Source organism: Nannospalax galili, unplaced genomic scaffold (genome assembly GCF_000622305.1).
Source record: "Nannospalax galili isolate Female #2095 unplaced genomic scaffold, S.galili_v1.0 scaffold116, whole genome shotgun sequence".
Taxonomy (NCBI): domain Eukaryota; kingdom Metazoa; phylum Chordata; class Mammalia; order Rodentia; family Spalacidae; genus Nannospalax; species Nannospalax galili.
In genome coordinates, this window is record NW_008340206.1 from 1,663,172 (window position 1) to 1,685,881 (window position 22,710).

Sequence of the window (22,710 nt, forward strand, 5' to 3'; positions counted from 1 at the left end):
CATCCAAATAACTATATTATTATGTATTGCAAGTTTATTTAACATTACTGTCTTCCTTATAATATTTTGAGCTTCATGGATTCAAATGTTTAAGAAAAGAAATTTAGTTCATCAGAAAGAAACACAATAACTAAATGTAAATAATAAATGGATGGACAGACAGATGACTGAGCTACTTTTCTACGTTTGAACTTGGCTTAAAATATCACAGAGAAAGCAGCCCTGCCCCGAACGGTGGCATTTCTTTTGGGGTATCATTTTTATCTCGTTATTGCATGTTGTGGAGAATCACTCATTGTATTTATTTCTATCCATTACACTGTCAAGGAAAGTACCACAAACATAGAAATGATAATTTATAATTTGTTGAATTAAGAGTTAAGTAAGTCTTTGTATGAAAGTATAATAGTTTTTCTGAAAGCGTTTTAGTGAACAAAAGTCTGTCTTGATTAAACAGAAGAGAGGGAGGGGCAGCACATTGCTTTTTGGCTCCAAAGAAGATGATTTAAGTGACAGACTACAATAAGAGACGCATGGGACGGAATTAGAAATACCAAATTACTTTTTTTTAAAAAGTGGGGGTGGGGCTTTTGAAGACCTGCAGCCTCAGGTGGCCTGCAGCTCACTATGTTGAATAGGCAGCTCTCAATGTCATAGAGCTCTGCCTGCCTCTGCCTCCTGAGTACTGGTATGAAAGTTGTGCACCACCATGCCCTGCTTAGCAATACCAGGCTTAATTGATCTCTAATCAGCTTCCTCCTGAACTTGATCCATCTGGTCTTGAAATTCCTAAACTGTTTGTAAGAGACACAGAAAATAAGTGTCATAATCCCATTCCAAGAAACCTGGGCACATTCTGACCCCAAACCAGGTATAAAGGCAAGGGTGTGTACCCACGTGTTGGCACACCTTTGTGTAAGAACTATAGGTCCCTGATGTTCTAATGAGATAGGATTTCTCTAATGAGATAGAATTTCTCTGGCACCCAGCTCAGATGGGTTATGAAAGGTGGATGGAGATTTCATTTGCTAATAGAAGACATGAAGTCCAGAGGGGTGGTAGGGAGGGTGTGGGCTGGTAAGTTAAAGGTAGAGATTAGGGAGGATATCTGAATATAATCAAAATACATTGTGGGAAAGCCTTGAATCCATAAACAAGACAAAAGATGAAATTGATAAAAAATTAATTAAATAAAACAAAACTTGCAATTGTGCACAGCACTAGAATTTCTCTGAAATCAAGGGTCAGGAATCTCGTTAATGCACAAAGGTGTGGCTCCAGTTTTGCCAACAGAGGAGCAGGCAAAGAAAGGAAAACGAAAGTGAATGAATCAAGATGACAGGGGCCATGTGGGCTATGTGTGTCTGTCAGTGTGTCAGTGTGTCAGTGTGTCAGCCACCCCAGCAGGATGGTAGTGAGCTTGAAGTGAGCCATGGAGAAGGTAAAAAAAAGGAGAAGAGAGAGAGGGAGGGATGGAGAGAGAGAGGGAGGGAGACAGTTAGAGGGAGGGAGGGAGACAGAGAGAGGGAGGGAGGGAGAGAGAGGGAGGGAGACAGAGAGGGAGGGAAGGATGGAGAGAGAGGGAGGGAGACAGAGAGAGGGAGGGAGGGATGGAGAGAGAGAGAAAGTTATTGCAGAGGGTAAGTGTGACATGTATGGAAGGAGAGAAAGAGAGAAAAGAGAGACCTGGAAATTAATAAATTAAATAGAAAGTAATTAGTCTGGTGGGGATTTGAGAAAGAGACATGTGGCCACAGGTTCACCAGTTTCTTTAAATTGAGGCTTCATCTGTCTCAAAGCCATAGAGTATATGAAGTCAGCTATTAAACAAGATGATACCCAGCACGGGATCACTCACAAAGGCCATCATTGCCTGGAGATGAGTCCAAGTTCCAAGACAGACTGACATGTGTTTAATCATTGTTAATACAGGAACTGTAAGAACATATGCTTGGGCTTGCTGAAATATCTCCTTTCAGGTATTTGATATGAAATCCAGTTTCTCAGAGTCAAAAACTAGCAGGAGACTGGCTTCGGGTAGTAGAGTAAGGCACTGTGCATCCTCGAGACGATCAGAAGTGCACTTTGTTGTTGCTACTTCTTGTTGAGTTAGGTGAAGAGGAACCCTCTGTAGTCCAGTCAAGCCCAGAGGCCTTTTCCTCAGTCTGTTATCAGAACATTGCATAACAAGGTAATCATAGCCTTTAAAAAGAAAATCAAATCATTGTCTACATTTTGATGGTCTTTTGTAGATATAGGAATGTAGGTGGAATGGGCAAAGGGTGTGGAAGTCAGTTCTCAGGAGACAGAGTAGAACCTGCAATTTCCAGCCCTTTGCATATTCAACATGTTTCTTGAAAGAACGGCTGTATTTAAAAATAAGTTGTCCTTTTGTTTCTCAGGACTCTTATTACTGCTTCTATTATTATTGGTAATATTTGTGACAAGGTTTTCTGAGTTTCAGTTTGAATTCTCCTTTGTACTATAGTTCTTTCCCTTTCTCAAAAGCCCCTAAAAGAATTCCCATTGTCAGTACTCTACTGTCTGTGTTCACAGGAATACCTGCCTTTTCGTTCTTTTGTGTCTTGTATAATGCTTCCTGTCAGCATCTAAAATGCAGAGCAATAAAAACATGTCCTTATGATCGTTCATTGTCTCTATTTGGAGCTAATTTAGTATGAGAGAAGCAGGGTATGTTATAGATGATTATAATAAGTTGAGAGTTCATACGTATTAAAAAAATTAGAATAAAAAGTATTTAGAATATTCATCCCTTGGGTAATTTTAGTTATTTGAAGATGATTGTTCTTTGAAAAATTGACCTATCTTTTGAACCTTCAAAAGAAAGAACATTTTTCTTATTTCTTCCTCTCCTGTTATGTGTATTCTAATTATTTTTTCTTTGGTAATACCTAGCAGAATAAAAGTCATAATAATGAAGTTTATTTCTAGCTTGAGTAAAGGGATATGTTAATGTGTCTTTTGGAACAAATACTTTTGGAAAAATCTTGATATCGAAGTCCACAGGTTATCTTGTCACTGTTTTTCGTTTGTTTCTTTGCCTCCAAATGATCTGGAAATCAGAGTTGAGACCTGTTTATACAAGAAAGAAAAGGGCTAAGTACAAAATGGAAGATTTTTCATTCTGCTTTGTCAATAAGAACTTAAAAATAAAACATTCAACATTAATTTTAAATATTAGTTTCTAAAATGAAACATCCTGTGTTCTTTTAAAGGAAGAAATATTTTAAAAGATCGTTTTTATTTTTATCTAAAACAAGACTTAAGCTCTCCTCAGAGTTTAATCGTGATTGACGATGCTCTAGTACGTGCCTCAGGCAAAGCAGCTCCTCAGTCTGGAAGCATTGTCGTCACCACGTCTTGATGTACAGCTTTCAAAAATATCAAATCAATGAGTGTCTTGCTAACTGGATTACTAAATTATACAATGTTATTTTGACTAAATTGACTATGATGGTTAATCGTTGCTGTTTCCTTGACTGGATTTCAAATCATCTCGGAGACTGCATCTGGGTGATTCCACAGAGGATTTACTGATGGTGGAAGTGAAGCCTTGGGTGTCACTGTAATAGCCCGTGGGCTGGGGTCCCTGGGTCTGAGCCAAGGGGAAAGAGAAAGAGCTGAGCACTGCTGTTGCCAAGAGGTGTCCACGGCCTCTTACTCCTGCCACCACGTTCTGCCCGAGCGCATGGGGCCTCGTGACCATGGACTGAACCCTGAGACCAGGAGTCAAGCAATCTTTCCTCCCTATCTCGTTTCTTCCAGGAATTTGTTCACAACCACGCATATGCTGGCGCTCTTTAACTGGCATCTGTTTCTTGGGAAGTTTTAGAAAGGAAGTCATAAACTGAGAATTATTGAAAGGGAAGTTCAAGCAACCAGCAAGAAGATCTCAAGGTTGGCAGTTCTCTTATTTCTAGGACTAGATGTTGTTGAGCGCCAAAATCAACTTTATCATAAGTAAATAAATGTCTAATAAATTAGCAAGAAGCAGGTCAATTAACTTATCTGACAAGAAGACAGCATGAAATAAGAATCACATCGCTTATTCCTGACTTTGCATTTCTCCTAAGAGAATATTGAAGTGGTTTCTGAATATCATCATTACTAAGATATTTAAAATACTTTCCATTTTACTTGATCCTCTTATAATGTGTATTTCTATCTGTGTTTTATAATATACTGAATATATCAGCAGAGCGGTATACAGACATGGAGTATTGTGATAATCGATGTGTTGTTCATTCACTGCTGGACAGAGCAGACTACTGTGAAGGTCACAGGCAAGCTACTTGGCTAAAATTGTATGAATGTTTACAGTTTGAGAACAGAACCTCACTGTGAAGAAAGCATGCTTTGGGGATTCAGGCTCCTAGCATTAACATGTTCTTGGAGCTGGTCCCATGGCACTGAAACCTCCTAATGAGTCCAGCTTTCAGAAGAAATGCCACCTTTTCCCAAGGGAAAGGGAAGTTATTTAGTAGCAGGGTATAAACCATTGAAACGAGCTCTGTGAATTTCCTACTGATAATTTCAAAGACGTTTATAGTTAATTTAGAGGAACAATCCTAACATTTCCTGTTTGCTTCTTGGAGCTGGTCCCATGGCATTGAAACCTCCTAATGAGTCCAGCTTTCAGAAGAAAAGCCACCTTTTCCCAAGGGAAAGGGAAGTTATTTAGTAGCAGGGTATAAACCATTGAAACGAGCTCTGTGAATTTCCTACTGATAATTTCAAAGACGTTTATAGTTAATTTAGAGGAACAATCCTAACATTTCCTGTTTGTTGCTTCAAAATGACCTCAATTCAATGTTTTAGTCTGAGGAAACGTCCTAGACAATAGAGAAAGACAATCATCCCCATTAAGTATGCTCACAGTTATCAAAATCTCCAAAAGAATTTTGCTAAAATTTTGAGATCAATTTTCTGGCAGAACAAAATGAAGGAAGTAAGTCCCAAGGAGAAATGGATGGAGATGCTCTGGGTGCCTAGTGTCCTGCCATTCTACCTGTGGTACATACTGGGTCATCACAACAGCCTGTCATCTTGAAACAAAGAGCAGAAATGGAGAGACGAGGAAGAGAGGGGGATGGAGGGTAAGGGGGAAGGGGAGAGAGAGAGAGAGGGAGAGAGAGAGAGAGAGAGAGAGAGTTTCAAAAACTTAGATAAGGTATGAGTCTTATTTTACTCTACAGAAATATTCAGTACAAGTGAGACAGAGATGAAAGGAAAGATCACATAGACAAGCATGGTGCTGAGGAACTATATTTTACAATGTTACCTCAACTTCTTTTAATTAAGAAGACTTTAAGTTTTCTGTCTCATCTTGCATTAGATAAATCACTGGGCATTAGGCCTTAAAGGAAATAAAAATAATAGTAATAATAATAATAATAATAATGATGATGATGATAATAATAATGTCCAAATTAGAGCTATTTTAAATCATCTCTTTTAGGAGATGAGGAGGTGGCTCAGTTAGTAAAGTGGTTGTTATGTAAGCATGAAGAACAGAGTTCAATTCCTAGCGCCCTTGTAAAAAAATGTAAAAAAGAAACTAAAATTAGAAGTATCAGGCATTGAAGTACATGCTTTTGATCCCAGCACTAGAGAGGTGGAATGTAGAATCCCTGAAACTCACTGGCCAGTGAGTCTAGCTAAATTCATGAGTTTGAAATTAAATAAAGAGGCCTTATCTCAAAAATTAAGGTGGAGAGTGATTGGGGAACAGAACCAACCTTGACCTCTGCTCCCCTCTGACCACAGCAAACACACAGAGACATGCACAGAGGGAAATGTAAATGACACCCTTTAAATTGACTTTGGGTTGCCTTACAATATAATGTTTCAATAAGGCATTTGAGCATCTTGAGAGTAACCATAATTGCACTTTCCCATGAAAAGTAGTTGCATAAAACTTTGTGCCTTAAATCATATTCAAATTGGATATATCATTTGAAATACTATATTTACATTGTTTAAAAATATAACAAGCCTCAGTGTAGCTGACTAGACTAGGGATGAGAGGCCTCGATAAATTACTCTTGGTGGATTCTTGCTGTCTGAGGGCAGGCATGAGACTGGAGCCACATCTAGCTCTCCAGTCAGCCCTACACCTACTTTATTATCTGTGACAATTCTTGAATAGGTTAGTGCCCCCTCATTTCTGTGCATATCCTCATCTAGATCTAAGCATAGTGTCAGATCATGACCAGAGTTCGAAGGAAATTTGGGGGGCCTTAAAAAAGTCAGACGTTAAATAATAAAGGTAAACTTATACTGTTTGCTAAAATTAAAGGTAATTTTCTGAAACCATAAAATGTGGTCTGATATTAAAAGAACATGGACAGCCAGCATGTCACAGTGGTTTAGAGAAAGCTATAAAAAGTGCTCAGGCTCTGTAAGAGGTTATGGACATGATTAATATTGAGGCCACCACCATCAGGACAAAGAGGGCCTAATACAGTCGGAGTGGGTGACTGTATTTACAGTAGACTGCCTTTGATTAATGCCCACCCTCAGAGAGGTAATGTGTAAAGATGAGAAAAGACCTGTGCTCAGCTGTTAGAGCAGAGTATAGATTTTCATTGTGTCCTGAGAGGGTGTCCATTCCATGGGGGCCGTGGGGAGGGATGGCACAAGTAACGTGGATGTGTGGAGGGAAAGCCCAGAAGACCTTTCTTGTCAGTTCTCACCACTCATGAATCTGGAGTCTCACTGCTGAGAAGTCTGTCCTATATTTCACAGCTCAGTAACCAACTTCTTCAAGCAGAATTTTTCAAGTGATTTTAGCCATCACATCATATTTTAATGACTCCTTCAATATGCACTGGGTATAGTGATAGGTTTTGAATGTGATATGAAAGCAGGCTTTCATGTCCCATGAGTCTCAAAGAGTAAATGGAATACATATAATAATCATCTGAAAATTTTTCTCCATCTTCCTTAGCCTAGGATTCCTTCCTTGTCACATGAGAGTGTGGTGTGTTTTGAGGACACCTGTATATATCATGGGTAGTGCCAGGACTCAAATAGTCAGGTTAAGAGTAATCTATGGAGGAGGAGAAGATCATCAGATACACAAAGTGTCTCCACATGTCCCCAGATTTCTTCAGGACACCTATTTTTATTTGAGCTATAGGAAATAATTAATCCATATTTAGCATACAGTAAGAAATCACATTTCTAGGATATGACAGAGATAGGGTTTTCTCTGGGACCTGTGATCTCTTCAGCCATGTGTATTTGGCTATTTTTACAATGTCACGCATGAGTTCCCTCCCACTGAGAGGGCTTTAAGTCCAATAAATAGTTGTTGATTGTACAAAATATAAAAGTGCCATTCGTTGCACTAATCATTGTTGTGGTTAAAGCTGGGTTGCTCTTCTGAGTTTGTGGTTATTGGTTACAGCACAATAGAAACTTAGCACATGTATGTGTGAAGGATGATAAGAATATCTGATGAAGAGTGGTGCCACTTGTGGGTCACAGAGGAAGCTGTAAGAATCGGGGTACATAGCAACGGATAACTTTAGTAATCTTCTTAAAAATGGCTGTTAGTAGAATAAACCAGTAACCACAGTTTTCACCAGTATTAAGGGCCACAGCTAGCATTAATGGCTTCATTGATTAGATAGTAAACTTTGATGCTCAATATGCTATCCCAGGACTAAGACTCCACGCCATCATGAACCAGAAGTCAATGGAAGAATAGCTGTGACTTTTCTCCCTTGATATGGTTTCTTTCAAGTCAAGTGGGGAAGAAAAAGAAGGAAAGGAAAATGTCAACCTGCTGATGTAAGACGGTCAACGCCAAACATGACTATTATTTCATAAGACTTGAGACTGTTCCATGTGGACAGAGAGTTTGCTTTACAAGGCCTCCACTCAGAACAGTGCCTTGGAAATCTCTAATTCTGGGATTGTCCTTTGCAATATCTGAAACATTCCAATGAGTTCATTAGTTGAAATCTGGTACCTTAAGATACATCATGATCTTAAGATACCATGTGATTTATTTTTTATTGTCCCCCAAAATGCTAATGAATTTTATCCATGCTGTTCAATATAAGTCACCTACATCTGCATACTTTGGAGAAAAGTTAAAGAACTTTGAGTTTCTAAGATTTTATTATCTGATTTACATGTTACTGATAATAAATTTCAGGAGTAGAACAGGATGTCAGACAACAGAAAGTATGATGTACAGAGTTATGGGATTATCTACAATATGAATAAATACCAATAAGTAATAAATTGATGCAATGCAAAAACTTCACACTCAACACAACATTACTGGGCATAAGAAATGAGTGATAAAATAATCAATTGTGATAGTAGCTGAAACACAATATAAGCACAGGATAAAGTTTGTTATCAACTGTACTTTCAGTAAAATTTCAATAAAGACATAACATTTTCACAGGGAGACCAGATAAGCTTAATATGCTAAAGACAAAAGGCATTTATCTATATTGTTGACTGATCTTAGATTCACATTTAAAAATAAATAACTTTGTGTAGAATTCCTTCATTCTAATTCTGCTTTTGCTCCCTACCCTACAAATTCAGAGGGTTTTGTTGTTGTTTGTTTGTTTTGTTCCTGTTTCATTTTTCTCCACCAAGAAATTCTTCGTGGTGACGCATTCTATCTGGTATTTGATGTAATAGTAACAGGTTAAGGGAAAATTGGGTAATTTGTAGGCTGAAGAAGCAAAGGGATTTGTGTCTCAGGTTTTATTGGAAAATGTATCTGTGGGTTTCAATAAGGTTATCCCTATAGCCTATCCACATATTCTGTTTCTCTATTTTTCTTTATTTCTCCCTCCCTCTTGCTCATTTACACAATGATAAATAAATAAATATATCAGTAGCAATGACAGCAATAATCTTTGATCGCCCAGATAGATCTCAAAAGGTTTTTTTTCTGAAATAAATCTGTGCTTTTTAAACAAATACAATATTGAACAAGAAAACAGTCATTATCATGCCAAACCTTTGAAATGTCTACTAAGTGACTATCTCTATTATGATAATTACAAAATAAGGACTAGTATTGGCCTTACAGAACATATATCTTGTCATTTCAGCTGCACTGAATCAAAACCTTTGGTTCTCTCTCAGTTTTTCTTGTCTATTTTGTGGCATCCAATATTTCAAACAAATTTTTGTTGGTAAACTGAAATATATATAAAATATTTTAGCACTTCTGGGAACATGTGCAGAGATGGTGTCAAACTCTTATCAGTCCCTTTTGTTTTCTGCTAACAATTAAAATGATTCCCGAGCCTCCATCACAGACAGAAGAATACAGAAGTTTCAGGAGCCTGGATGAATGTGCTCTGTGTGAAATTCCTATCCAGACCTACAGCCTCTTTAGAGAGCCTCTGGTCTCTTGCTTTACGGATGCTGAGTATCTGGGTGTGATAGATCTAGTGGAAGATCCTGAGACCTCAGAGAGCTGGAATTCTAGCTACTAAAAGATCCTGGAGTCCTCAGATAATCTAATTGATCATGACATGGGATAGGAATAAACTTTATTGTTTCAGACCAAGTTGCTTTGATGTTTTCAGAATAATTAAACTAAATAATAACTATTAGACAAAATGGGAAGTAGCAACACATATATCTATAAAATTATATATAATATGTGTTTATAAATACATAAAATTTCAGAGAAACATTTTTGTTTCATGGAGCAACATCTCTTTAGATGTTAATCTCAAAGTTTCATCCCACTACTAATTACTAGAGATAACTATTAGCTGATAACATGGGAGCTGATTATCAGAGGACTTTTATAGAGTCTTCAAAGCTACCAAATGGCATTTCATAAGAAAACAGAGCACCCAGAGGGCGAAGTTGCCCAATTACAGTTTCACCTTCCGATAGTGGAGGTGAGTGTCTTCCGCTTCAGTCCCAAGCTGCTCCTCAGCTCAGCCTTTTGGGGTTGCTCTCATGACAATTGCACTTTTGGGTTGTTGTTTTGTATCTGATACACAATTGCAAGGAAGGGAGTTTGGGAGCGTCCTTGCATAGCTGAATCACGAATCCCAGGAAGTTTTCCTTCCGTGGAGGTCTGTCACTAAATGAAAATAAACTCTGGATGAATAAGATGTTAACAAATAATTGTGAACAAAGCACGTTAACATACAAATTTGATGTCTGTCTCTATTTTTTTTAATTATTTTTCTTTCTTAGCAAAAATGCTGTGTCCAAGGCTATGATGACTAATTCTGACAGAGAAGAAAGAAGGACGTCGATTGTTAACAAATAATTGTGAACAAAGCACGTTAACATACAAATTTGATGTCTGTCTCTATTTTTTTTAAATTATTTTTCTTTCTTAGCAAAAATGCTGTGTCCAAGGCTATGATGACTAATTCTGACACAGACGAAAGAAGGACGTCGATGTAATCAATTCAGTTATTATTGTACAGAAAGGGTTCAGTTCTTAAAATTGAAGCGATGAAAAGACGGGACTGGAGACATGGCCCCATCTCTGGAGGTTAAAAGTCCTCACTGCTTTTTAGAGGAGCTGAGTTCAGTTTTCAGCACCCATGTCTAGTGACTAATCAATCCCCGTGACACCAGCTCCAGGGAACCTGACATCGTCTTCTGGCCTCTGTGGGCACTGACATGCATGTGTACACACATTCACCCAGACAGATACACACAAACATATGAATAAAAATAAAACAATAAAACATTTAAAAGATGAGAAGTTAAATTTTAGCAAAATGTTATTTGCAAAGAGAAGATAGATAGAAAAATCAATATTTCGTGAGCATAATATTAAGAATATTGTGTAAATGATTTAATTTTTTGTTCCTTGCAATGTGATAAATATCGTGAACATTATCTTTAACAGAAAACAACCTCAGACAATGAAAGGCGCTTACCCAAATCTGTTTGATTCATAAGGGGGGCTTGTAAAATACAAACAAAATGATTTCCCCCAGTCTATTTCCCTCTATTCACTAAACTTGAACATCATAAAGAAATAAAATAGCTGTGTCTAAAACTAAGACTCTCTGATAAAGTGTCCATTTGCTGTACACTAAATAAACATCCATGTACAAGTTCTCTGAGCACATGGAGAGTGTGCTTTAGATGCAGTGTTTATTTTAGTATCCAGGTACACATGTAAAGGAGAGAAATGACAGAAAAAATCAGCCACATCTCCGCTGTAGCCTCCAGGTGTTTCAGCATTTGCTATCACCCCAAGAGACTGCTGTGAAAACAGATTTCAGCTGCGCTCTTCGAAGGTGACTTGTGTGAGCACATTGCTGCCAATGTAACTTGCATCTACCTAGGCACCTAAATCTAACCCTGGCCTCTGATTTGCCTTCAGATGCATTCATACTGACTCCAATCAATGTCCAAAATCTTTTAATATTTTAATACTGCTTAATTCTTTTATTTTGTTTCATATTTTATTATGTTTTATTTTATGTGTATGAGTGTGTTGCCTGCATGTATGTAAATGCACCCATGTTGTGCTATACCCATGGTCATTAGAGGAGGGCATAGCATCCCCTGGAACTGGAGTTACAGACAGTTTTTAGGCACTGTGTGGGTGCTGGGATTCCAAACTGGGTCCTCTGTAAGAGCAGACAGTGCTCTGAACCACTGAGTCATCTCTCCCTCACCAATTGCTTAATGTTTTATGACAGTTAATGCGCCAGTTTCTAACAGCAGAGCTCTCCACATTTCATGAATTCAAACCCCTTCTCTCATTCTTCCAAGCTATGTACCTTGACCAACATGTATCTAACTTCACTTTTCTTCAGTTTCCTCCCCTGTTAGATAAGAATAATAACAATCTAAAATCATTGGGCTTTGACAGCATTAAGTGTCAACTTGACTCACTCTAGAATCCTTAAAAAGCGAGTCATTGAGTAATTTTCTTTATCAAGTTGGTCTATAGACAAGTCTGTAAGGAACTGTCTTAATTGCTAATTGATGCAGGAGAGGAGCCCGCTATGGGCAACACCATTTCCTGGGAACTGGGTCATGGGTTGCATTAGAAAGCAGACAACCTCTGAATTCAAACTCTGAGGCTGAGAATGTTAAATTTATCCCCGTTTCAGTGACTGCACCTTCCTCTGGAAGCTTGGTATGATAGGAATCATCTGTAAAATGTGTATTTTCTTTGGCACCCAGACAGAAGCTTGCCAGAGAAGACATTTAATTAAGAATGTGGGGGAGGTAATAATTTTGGTCTGACATGTTTTATCATTACTTCAAAGTTCCAAAACTTACTGTGATTTTTAAGATTGTGGTCTCATAACAAGGTTTATATTTGAAGCTAGAGGTAATTTATCTTTTATCAGCCAAGGGTTTTAATACAAGGAAATATATTATTCTTTGGGGAAGGGCCCATTAAGTGTACTCTGTAGATATAAGTCCGTCGATTGTTTAAGCTGCAAGCATCTTAGCTACTTTCCTTAGAAACAACCTTTGTCCATTGTTTAAGACCTTGAAAATTGATGCATTGTCTTTTGGGAGCTTAGACAGCTTTATTTAAGTTTAACTTTCTCTGGAGAGGCATAGAAATAATGAAATGCAATTCCTTTCTTGAACATAACCATGTACATAGCTTCCAGTCTTCCCTGGTGCATAAAGTAAATTTGATAAGAGCAATTCAAATATTGTAACGATTAATGTTGATTTTAAAAAATGTTTCAAAGCAACCTGTGTCAGCAGGTTTAGGGAAGGGTGATGATTATCATCTGAGAGTGGATTTTCATTGTGTTATACTCAATTTGTTAGAATTTCTTGTTTTATATTTACAGGAGCACTTGGTTTATAATAATTTTGAGAAGTATGAAAAAAGGGGGTCATGAAAGGGGCTTTTGGGTGTGCATACAGGGGACACACATCATGTTTGGGATTATGATTGCAGAGTTCTTGGATTATGTAGCCTTGTGAGAATCCATTCTGTTTTCTATCACTGTATAACGCTAATCTTCTTAGTGAAAAAATACATTTCTCTAATATCAGATTTTATACTTTGGTGTTTACCCTTAAAGTCAATTCCAAGTCTAATGAAGACTTAGACAAACATCCTCCCCTCCCCTTCTATCTCCACTGTGATGGTCTAATCAAAGCGTTGCCTTTCTTATACTACCTGAATTCTCTCTCTCTCTTCTCCCATTACCCCTTCCCCTTCTAAACATCAAACATGAGTTCAATATCTCCTTCAGGCCTCACTGCATTTAGAGATAACGACCCTAAATAACACTTGAGGGTCAGTGTGCTAACGCTCAAGGGAGGGTTAGGACATGAATGGTGTTAAATAGCAGGATCAGGTGCAGCTACATTTACTCAATCATTCTTCTATGTATTTTTATGTAAAAGGAGATAGATAAACATTTCTTTATCAGCTCATAGTCCAGCTGTAAACAAGTCTTTTGTTGTGGCTCACCAAGTACAAATATATGTTTTTAGATCTCTGACTCCTTTTACAGTAATGTACACGGATCAGTATCTGATCCCTCTAAGGGGAGCAGAAAGGTATCTTTTAGATCAAAATCATCAATTATTGAAGAAATAAATAGAAACCTGCTCACAGAATATAGGCAGTGAGCGTCCTCCTTTGTTTATCCACGAGATTCTAAATGTAATTTAATTATCCAGTGGCATTATGAGTCAATTGAATTACGTAGCAGGGCATAGCAGGCCTAAATTTTTATTTACATACTTTGTTTAAAACAAGGTTTAGGGCACTTTTGAGAAATGAACTCATGTAATACTTAGATTGGTCTCCATGTGTGACATCCTAACTCATCACTGAAAAAAAAAATGTAGCCACAGATTGCTCATACTCAGGGAGTAGTTTGAGGAAATACCCAGAATAATCCTAGTAGAGATTTGTACTCAACAATTTTGATACACTACTGATTTAAAAATTTATCTTTTATTCTGAAAAAGAAACTAAGAGCAAGAAAGTAGATTTAGGGAAAATAGAGAGAAGCCAAAAGAAACGATTTACAAATGAATATGAACAGTATGCCCACAGTGTCAGTCACTTTCTGGGGTGCTCAGAGGTCAGAATCCCATTTTTTTTACCCCATGTCAGCTCCTTCTTTCACTAACGCTCACATGATAGCAATTCAACTGATAGAATTCAGGAATGGACAGCGAATCGTAGCTGGGAACATGTAACAGAGCCCCCAGGCCGCCGCTCTGTGCTTCTTACTGGAGTATTCTCTTGATAACCCCTGGTGAATGTATTGCTTGACCCTTGTGTAGCAGCTGATTTTTTTAATTAATTTTATTTTATGTGTATGAGTGTATTGCCTACATGTATGTAAGTGCATATATGTCATGCAATGCCACAGAGGACACAAGAGGTCATTGAATCCCCTGGAACTGGAGTTACAGACAGCTGTTAACTGTCATGTGGTTGCTGAAAATTGAACCTGGGTCTTCTGATAAAGCAGTCAGTGCTTTTAACTGCTGAGCCATCTTTCCAGTCACAGTAGCTTTTTTTTTTTTCATTTTTTTTTTTTGGTCTTTTTGAGAAGGGGTCTCCCTGTACCCACAGCTGTCCTGGATTCACTATGGAAACCAGGCTGGCTTCGAACTCACAGAGCTCCGCCTGCCTCGGCCTCTGGAGTGCTGGGATTAAAGGCGTGTGCCACCACGTATTTATGAAATTGAGGAGGGATAACTGTTTGAAAGAGACAGAGTAAGACTTTCCAGTACTTGTGATGAATCGTCCTCAATCTGAAATTCATTTTGGACTTGGAGAAAACAGTACTTACTGCAGAAGTGCTGATGCATTTTCCCACTGAAGAGCTGGTAGAAGGAATGGATTTGTGTGGGTGAGACTCGGGGTGTCTAGTGTTTGAAGCTAGCTGGGTACACCGAGGAGTCCAATGATAAAAAAAAGTCCATTTATCATGCATTGCGAAAGCTCCAACGTTGCGCGTTTCTCAGACCCAGATTATCTGGTTTTTGATTAATTATGAAGAGGATATATTTTGATGAATTATGAAATACATTCAATTAGGTGACAAAATTATGCAAGATGGTTTAAAAAATTGTTAGAAGCCTTTCCTTATCACAGCACAAAGTTGAATGTTTATGTCCACCGTGTAAATTTCCACACTCTTTGGGTGTCTGGGTTTACCACGAGTACCTCTCAGCTGAGTCTCACTGTCATGAACCAGTAGTGATGAAGTCCGATGTAGTTCATCTTCTTTGCACTGTTGCCTTAACCTTAACACCATAGACTATTTTTTTTTCATGTAGGACCACAGTTTTACAGAGGCTTACCCAAGACCAAAGAATGGGAATCTAACTGCTTTTTGTTATATTTGAACATAAATGTCTATATATTGGGGGTGGAACTATGGCTCAATGGTTAAGAGTGTGTGCATCCCTTCCAGAGGAACCGAGTTCAGTTTCTAGCACCCATATGGGGCAGTTAACAATTTCCTGTCCCTCCAGCTACAGGGTATCTGACTGACTGAATTCTCTTCACACACACACATATATTAAAAATAATTAGTAAAATAAAATGTCTATTAGTGTGTATATTTTAGAAATAATCACTCTGTAGTTATCTGAACCACCTAAACTAATATGCACGCTTCTATTTTCAGGGGCAAAGGACCACTAAAGCATACCACAGATGTGATATGTGCGGCTAAAATGATAGCAGATTCGGGATCAAGGATGGATGTCCTTGCTCGGCAGATTGCTAACCAGGTATACCACTTGCAAATGAACGTGGCGAAAGCCTTGCCTAAGTGCTCTTTACCATTTAAGCAGTGAGCAGAGCAAAAAAATGTTGCTTTTCTTACTCTAATGTTTTCTATATTAAAATTAGTATTAGGAATATTATAACATTGTAAATATGCTAGTAGGACAACTAATTATAAGAGTTTAATTATTTTAATTGGTTACATTTTAACTTTTTAATCAGATCATTTTAAAAATGATCATTGTAAGATTCAAATAAATTTGTTTGCTTTGTCTGTAATAGGATAATAAATGTTTTCTTTCTTTTCCTTGATGTTTTAGATTGTTTAATTTTGTTCTTCAAAAATAAAAGGATTTTGAGGTCAACAATACTTCATAATAATTATTAGATTACTAAAAAGAAGATATCAAATGTAGGAAATGTATAATTCTTATACAGACTCTTATGTAACTCATTCCCTTCCATTGGCTTTCTCACTTTTAATTCAACTTTCTAAGCAGCATTTATATTATAATGTTATCATTCTGAAGGAGCTCTTTTCAGTTGTATATAAAACAAATTGCAACCTCATGAAAATCAGAATTTCCTAGCATAACAAATGACTTTGAGTCCACACTTGATTATTGTTGTCCATATTTGGGATTTTATTCCATTAATTTTCCTAAGAAAGGCTAAATATTAGTAGAAAACATAACCCTTCCTACTTTGGACAGATTTGCACACACCAATAACTTTTTAAGTACTGACTACTTCCTACATTTTTCTTGTTTTTTTTTAGAAAAAAAATATTTGTATGAGTTCAAATAATTGCATCATTTTGAAATTTTGGAATATCATTTAGTTTTCAGTAACTTGATCAGATCACCTTTAGTAGGAACTTTGATAATTTACCATTATTAAATTATGCCATTATTTTAAATAAAGATGATTTCATGTGTGTTAGTGTTTACCTGAGTGGATGTACAAGCACCATGTGCATGAAGTTCCCAAGGAGGCCAGAAGAGGGAGTCTGATCACCTGGAGCTTGAGTTAGATGGTTGTGAGCTGCAATGTGGGTGCTAGGAGCTAAACCTGGGTCTTCTGCAAGAGCAGCATGTGTTCTTAATCACTGAGCCATTTCTCCGGTCCATATGCCCTCTTTTTAAAATTATTCTAACTGCACGAGAGAAAAAAATTGTTGTACAACTATAGAGTGTTGAAATTTTCTGAGAAATTTGAGAAGGTGACCACTGACCGGTGAAAAATTATGGACTATTGTCTTTACACTTTTCCACTTTGTAAGGTAGAAAAGTTTGAATGATTACTTCTGTTCTGAGCAAATAGGGATGTGAAGAATGAACATGAAAAATAAAAACTGACTCAGTGATGGTGACAGTGACCGTCTTGGAAGGTAGTCCATGAATGCACAGCTGTTTTTTGTTAAAATTACATCCACATTATAGACACTAAATATTTGTAATCATCGGGAGAATGCAACTGAATAATGAAAGTAAATCAGTTTTCCTTGTTTGTGAAAAAATATTTGGAGGTATGTACTTGTGTCTAGTGTAATAAATTTGAAAACTTAATTTTTTGTGGGGGTGTAATGGTTGCTACATAGCGTCAGTCTATCTAAATATTTAAATTTCTGATATTTTATGATGTTTTTCTAGGCTTAAAAATTTTCTGATATAGTGTCAAAATGTAAATTGACAATTTTTATTCTATATTATATGAAATTAAAAATGTGTCGAGTATGTATTATGTTAGATCATAATATATACATATATTTTAAACCAATTTGGGTATATAGTTTCAGAGTTTATGAGTAGAGGGAAGGATATGAAATCAAATTAGTTGAGGATTTTAATTGTTTTTCTTCCATTTTCCCTTCTGGTCATTCTCACTGCACCTACCTTTATCACCTATACAGTAGGTACAATTCATTGTCCACAGACTGCTGTTTGCTAGCTAGAAAAAGAACATGAGGCCTCTACTCATTTAATTTTTAATTCCCTATATTTTTATTTTAATCTACACATTTATGAATTTAAATTAATAATATAACACTGCAATATAATGAATGTAAAGTTTTCACCACCTTCAATATTTTAAAATATTGTATTTATCATTTTTAGTTTATGTGTATGCGTGTATTGCCTGCACTAGGTGCACCCATGGTGCAGTGCCCATGGAGATAAGAAGAGGGTGAGGAATCCTCTGGAACTTGACTTACAGGTGTTTGTTAACTGCCATGTGGGTGCTGGAAATTGAACACTAGTCCTCTGTAAGAGCGGCCAGTACTTTTAATCACTGAGCCATCTCTCCAGTGACCCCTACAATAGTTTAAATTTGGTAAAATTTGTATTTATTGATGACATACAATGAGATAGAACCTTTTGTTTAAAAGCCTAGTGCCTTCACTTAACATTATTTGTCTCATGCTCAACATTTCTTGAACTTTATTCAACCTAGAACAACTCGGCGTCAATGTTGTTGTCATTCACAGAATTTTCCCACGGGACAGGGTAATTTTGGCTGTCATAATTCTTAAACAATTTGAACATCAGTAACATAAGAAGTTGGGCATTAATTTAGGTGTTTTTTTTTCTGTTCTGCCACACTTCACTATAATTTTCTACTTTAGCAGATACTATAAATTTGATGAACCAATCAACTTCTTAAAAGATAGTAATAGTTCACAGAATTAAGCCTAAAAGTAGTATGCACTCTAATTGTAAAGAGATGAGTGAAACCCAAGTAAAATGAGCACTGCTGATCTGTGTCACGTGACCAGTCTACTTACTCTTTCACTGTAAATTCATTAAAGGAAATATACCCAAGTTTTGCATGAATGTTCCCACTTAAACATAGATCATTAAAAGTAAAGTCAATTTTTTAGTCTTAAATATGTTGACATTGATAAGAAGAAATAATATTCTAAAGTCTATGGGAAGTAATAAACAATGTAATTGATTACAAGTAACATAACCTGCAAGTGTAATTTATGTCGATATCTTGACCAAATATGTTTGGTGTCTTTCCTCATTTGAAACTCTTTCATGATGCTGCTATGAGCCAAAATATGCCATTATAATAAAGCCATACTAAAATTATATTTTGTAGCCTTCATTATAGTATTATTGTATGTCTTTTAATATATATTCCCAGATGCTTCTTGTGACAATATGTGTGTTTTGTTGGTATTATCTCTATGAAATTTATTTCAAGCACAGATGTTGATGCTGAGTTTTGTTCTCCAGATTGATGGGCTACTGCTTCACAAAAGTCTATGTCTAATGGCTCCTTGGAAATAGGCTAGAATAGACCGAAACACTTGATCCTTCTGTATCACTGAAATAATAGTTCGCAGGTTAAAGGGGTGCCCTTGAACCACATCTCTCTTTTATTGAACCTTTTTCATTTTTCCACTTGAGCAAGACCTACATGTTTTGGGAGTGATGGCTCAGGTTCACTTCATTCATAAAGCTAATGTGCTAGGAATCGGAGAGTGAAATGTTCCAGGGTGTAGGGTGAAGGGGTTATTTTATTAGGGTAATTTAAAAGCAAGGATAGGGAAATTTTCTACTTACGATTCCTCATATGCATTCAAGAAAAAAAAAAGATAGGTGTTAAGGGAGGGGAGAAGGGAGAATTATCCTCTTTTGAGGATCTTCACATTGGTGGGCTTTTCATGGTCCAATGGAAGGTCACACACCTATGCACATAGGGGCGAGACTAATTGTGCTTAGTGGACGTGAAGTTGGGATGAACGTGAAGGGAACATGCGGATGATGTTGAAGGGAAGAAATAGAGACTAAATATGATCATATTCCATTGTGCATATGTAGGGAATCCTCAAGAATAAAGGCTAAATTGTAATAATCACACATTCCAAATAGCTAGAATTTTTCTGAGTTCCCATTTCACCTTCCTCCTCACTCCTGATTCTTTGTGTAAAACAGTACATTTCCATAGGGTTCTGTCCACTGCAGTGATTCTGTAATTTACAAATTTCAAGCATTAGGCAGAAAATGCTATTCTGAATTGTAATCTATTATTTACAAAACGTATGTGCCATCTGAAATTTTCTCATGAAAATTATCGTGAAATTTGGAAGTAAGTTAGGATGACTTATTTTATACTATCAATGGAAAATAAATTTGAGGGAGACAGAAAACATCTTTTTCTTTGTATCAGTGTTCAGGGTATATACGGTGCATGGATTTATACAGTTTTTATCTCAAAGAACAATTTTAGTTTAGATATAGATAGTAAGGTTTTACCAGCATATGTAATTTATGCATTGACATGTTACAAATTGTAGTTTCCCAAATATAACTCTCACCAAACAGATATACAGAGTTGATCCCACAAGTCAGTGTGTCTGTCACTGACATTAGGAGAGAATTTCACTGTGTTTTAACCACACTTTCCTAGATAATAATAATAATAATAATAATAACAATAATAATATTACATTTATTTGGTGTATGAGAGAGGGAGTATGTGTAAATGGGGGTGCTATGTATAGCGGTCAGATGGCAACTTGTAGGAGTCAGTTTGCTCCTTTTAAGATCTGGGTCCCCAGGACTGAACTCAGGGCTTTGGGCTCAACAGCAGGTGCTTTAACCCATTGCCATGGTGCTGGTCCTGAATGCTTTCTGTATTCTGTACTCCTCTGTAGTGGTTTTGATTCCTTGGTTTTGTGCTGTCAGGAGACTTAAACCCAGGGCCTGGTGTACACTAGGCACATGCATTAAGATCCTGCTACATCCCCAGCTCTCTGCTCTGTTTCAGAAACTTGAGCATGCTAAAAAGCAAGAAATAGCTTTTAAAAGCTTTAACATATACTGAGATTTTAGGTACACAATTATCAATTCAATAACTAACCATATTTAAGAAATGGGAGACAAGCAGAAAGAACTTTTCACTGACAGAGTTAATAAAAGAAAAATAGATGTATTAGTCATTTTGTGTGATTAGAACAAAATAACTATATCTAGGTAACTGTATAGCTAAAAGTCATTTAATTATTTCACATTTTAGGAATCAGGATAAAGTCCAAACCTCATCACGGCTGTATTGCTGGCAAAACCCCAAAGCATCCCAAAATAAGACAGAATACCTTCTCACCTCTGCCTGTAAAGCTGGTCTCTTTCATCAGAGGAGCCCCGCTGTGATGACACATCAAATTCTAATCACTTTTCCAGGGTCGCACTTCTGAACACATAGTTGGATTAAATTTCCTCCTTCTTAATTCCTCACAGTTAGGATGACATTTTAATGCATGAAACCTTGGGAAATATGCTCAGACAACATCCAGACAATAGCAATGGGTCTTATAGGACAATATAAAGTGTGAAATAGGTGAGGGTTGTGTGTGCTGAGTGTGGGTGTTTGTCAGGTACTGAAGTGCAGTGGGCAAATACAGGCAGTGTTTGAAGCTTCTACAGATGGGATGACATGGTAGAAATTTGAAAATTTCACTGTGCAAGTGACAGATGGAAATGCAGTGATGTACATCTTTGTCCAAGGAGATGGTGTGGGCATAAAGATGCCTGGGACAAAATTTGGTAACATCAAAAGCTGGGTGTGGTGGCCCATGCCTTAATCTCAGCACATGGGAGGCAGAGGCAGGCAGATCTCTTGAAGCCAGCTTAGGCCACTTAGCCAGTTCCAGGCCAGCAGTGGCTATAGTAACACCCATTTTCATAATGGAAAAAAGGGAAAAAATGATAAAATCAATAATCAACAGGGGGAAGCAAAAATAAATCAATAAGAAGTAAATGTTATCAAAAGCAGAAAGTCAGCTATAAAACTAGGAGAAAATGTGTATTAGAATGGAAAGGAAGTTGTTTATGAGAAGTAGAAAGCAGAATTTCAAGAAGATGCAAAACTTACAGACTGATGGAATAAGGGTGGGGCTGCAGTGTTTACAGTGAGCTAGATGCTCAGAGGCACATAAGATGCCATTGCGTGGGATTCTCAGGAATGGAGGGCTGAGCCAGAGTCCAGCCTGCTGTAGACAGCAGAAGTCACTCAAATACTTTAAGGGTACATAGTCCTAAAAATTGAGAAGTCCTGTGTTGTGTGAGACATGGGCGACACATTATTCAGATCCGGAGAATTTTCATTTTAATCATGAAATATAGACAGTAAAATGGTAGTAAATGATGAAGTCATTGATGATTATTGATGGATCATCTGAGACTCTATGGGATGAAGGAGACTTGAGACTCACAGGCAGGGAAGCAAGGAGCCTTAGGGAGGGAAAACTCACGAATATGAAGTGCTGTTATCAGCTCAGATTGCTTAAATTTCTTCCTGACAGCCATGGTGACCTCTAACACATTTATTAGCAGATTTTGCCTGCACGAAAAGTTTTGACTGTTACTTTCAGTTGCCAAAGTCATTTTAAATATGCCTAAAGTTTAAACATCAGCAAGAGAAAAAGTTAGGATTGTGTCAGTTAGGATTGTTCAAAGTGTTTGAAAGTGTTTACCTTCCCTATTCTCCCTCAAAACTCAGTCTAAAAGGCGGAGAGTATGGTTCACGTTTTTTCACGTCACTAAATGATGCATTCTGAGCTGGTACTAAGAATTTACCAGAAGAGCAAGAATTGGTTGAAAAAACTTGATGGAATGCTACAAACCTGCTTAAACTGGCATGACATTTGTGTGTCTGTAGTGGGATTACAGTGGTTATATAATTTAAATAAAGAGAAATTATCAACATTTAAAGAGAGAGCCAGATGCCTTGGTCAACATCTCCAGTTGCAACAAAGAGAAATTAACAGTGCAAATATGATTCTAGTTTTCTGTCTCCTTGGCAGCAAGCTCCCCACAGTACTCCTTTAAATGTTAAAGCACACAATTTTATCGGGGACATAAAGCAGCGGTAGAATAGTCTACAAATGTGGAAGTGAAATTTCTCCATCACTTTCAAATAAAAATACAAAAAATTAAGATATTATTTGAATTTTAGTATTTTAT

The 22,710-nt window shown here is 37.1% G+C and overlaps 1 protein-coding gene across 1 annotated transcript in view; it reads left to right on the forward strand.

The window, feature by feature from the left end:
• Positions 1-22,710, forward strand: part of Ctnna3 (catenin alpha 3) — a 1,668,564-nt gene that overhangs the window by 1,604,166 nt on the left and 41,688 nt on the right. Inside the window, exon 16 of the mRNA XM_008835377.2 lies at positions 15,636-15,741. Within this exon, the coding sequence (XP_008833599.1) occupies positions 15,636-15,741 (106 nt within the window). The remainder of the gene's footprint in view (positions 1-15,635; positions 15,742-22,710) is intronic.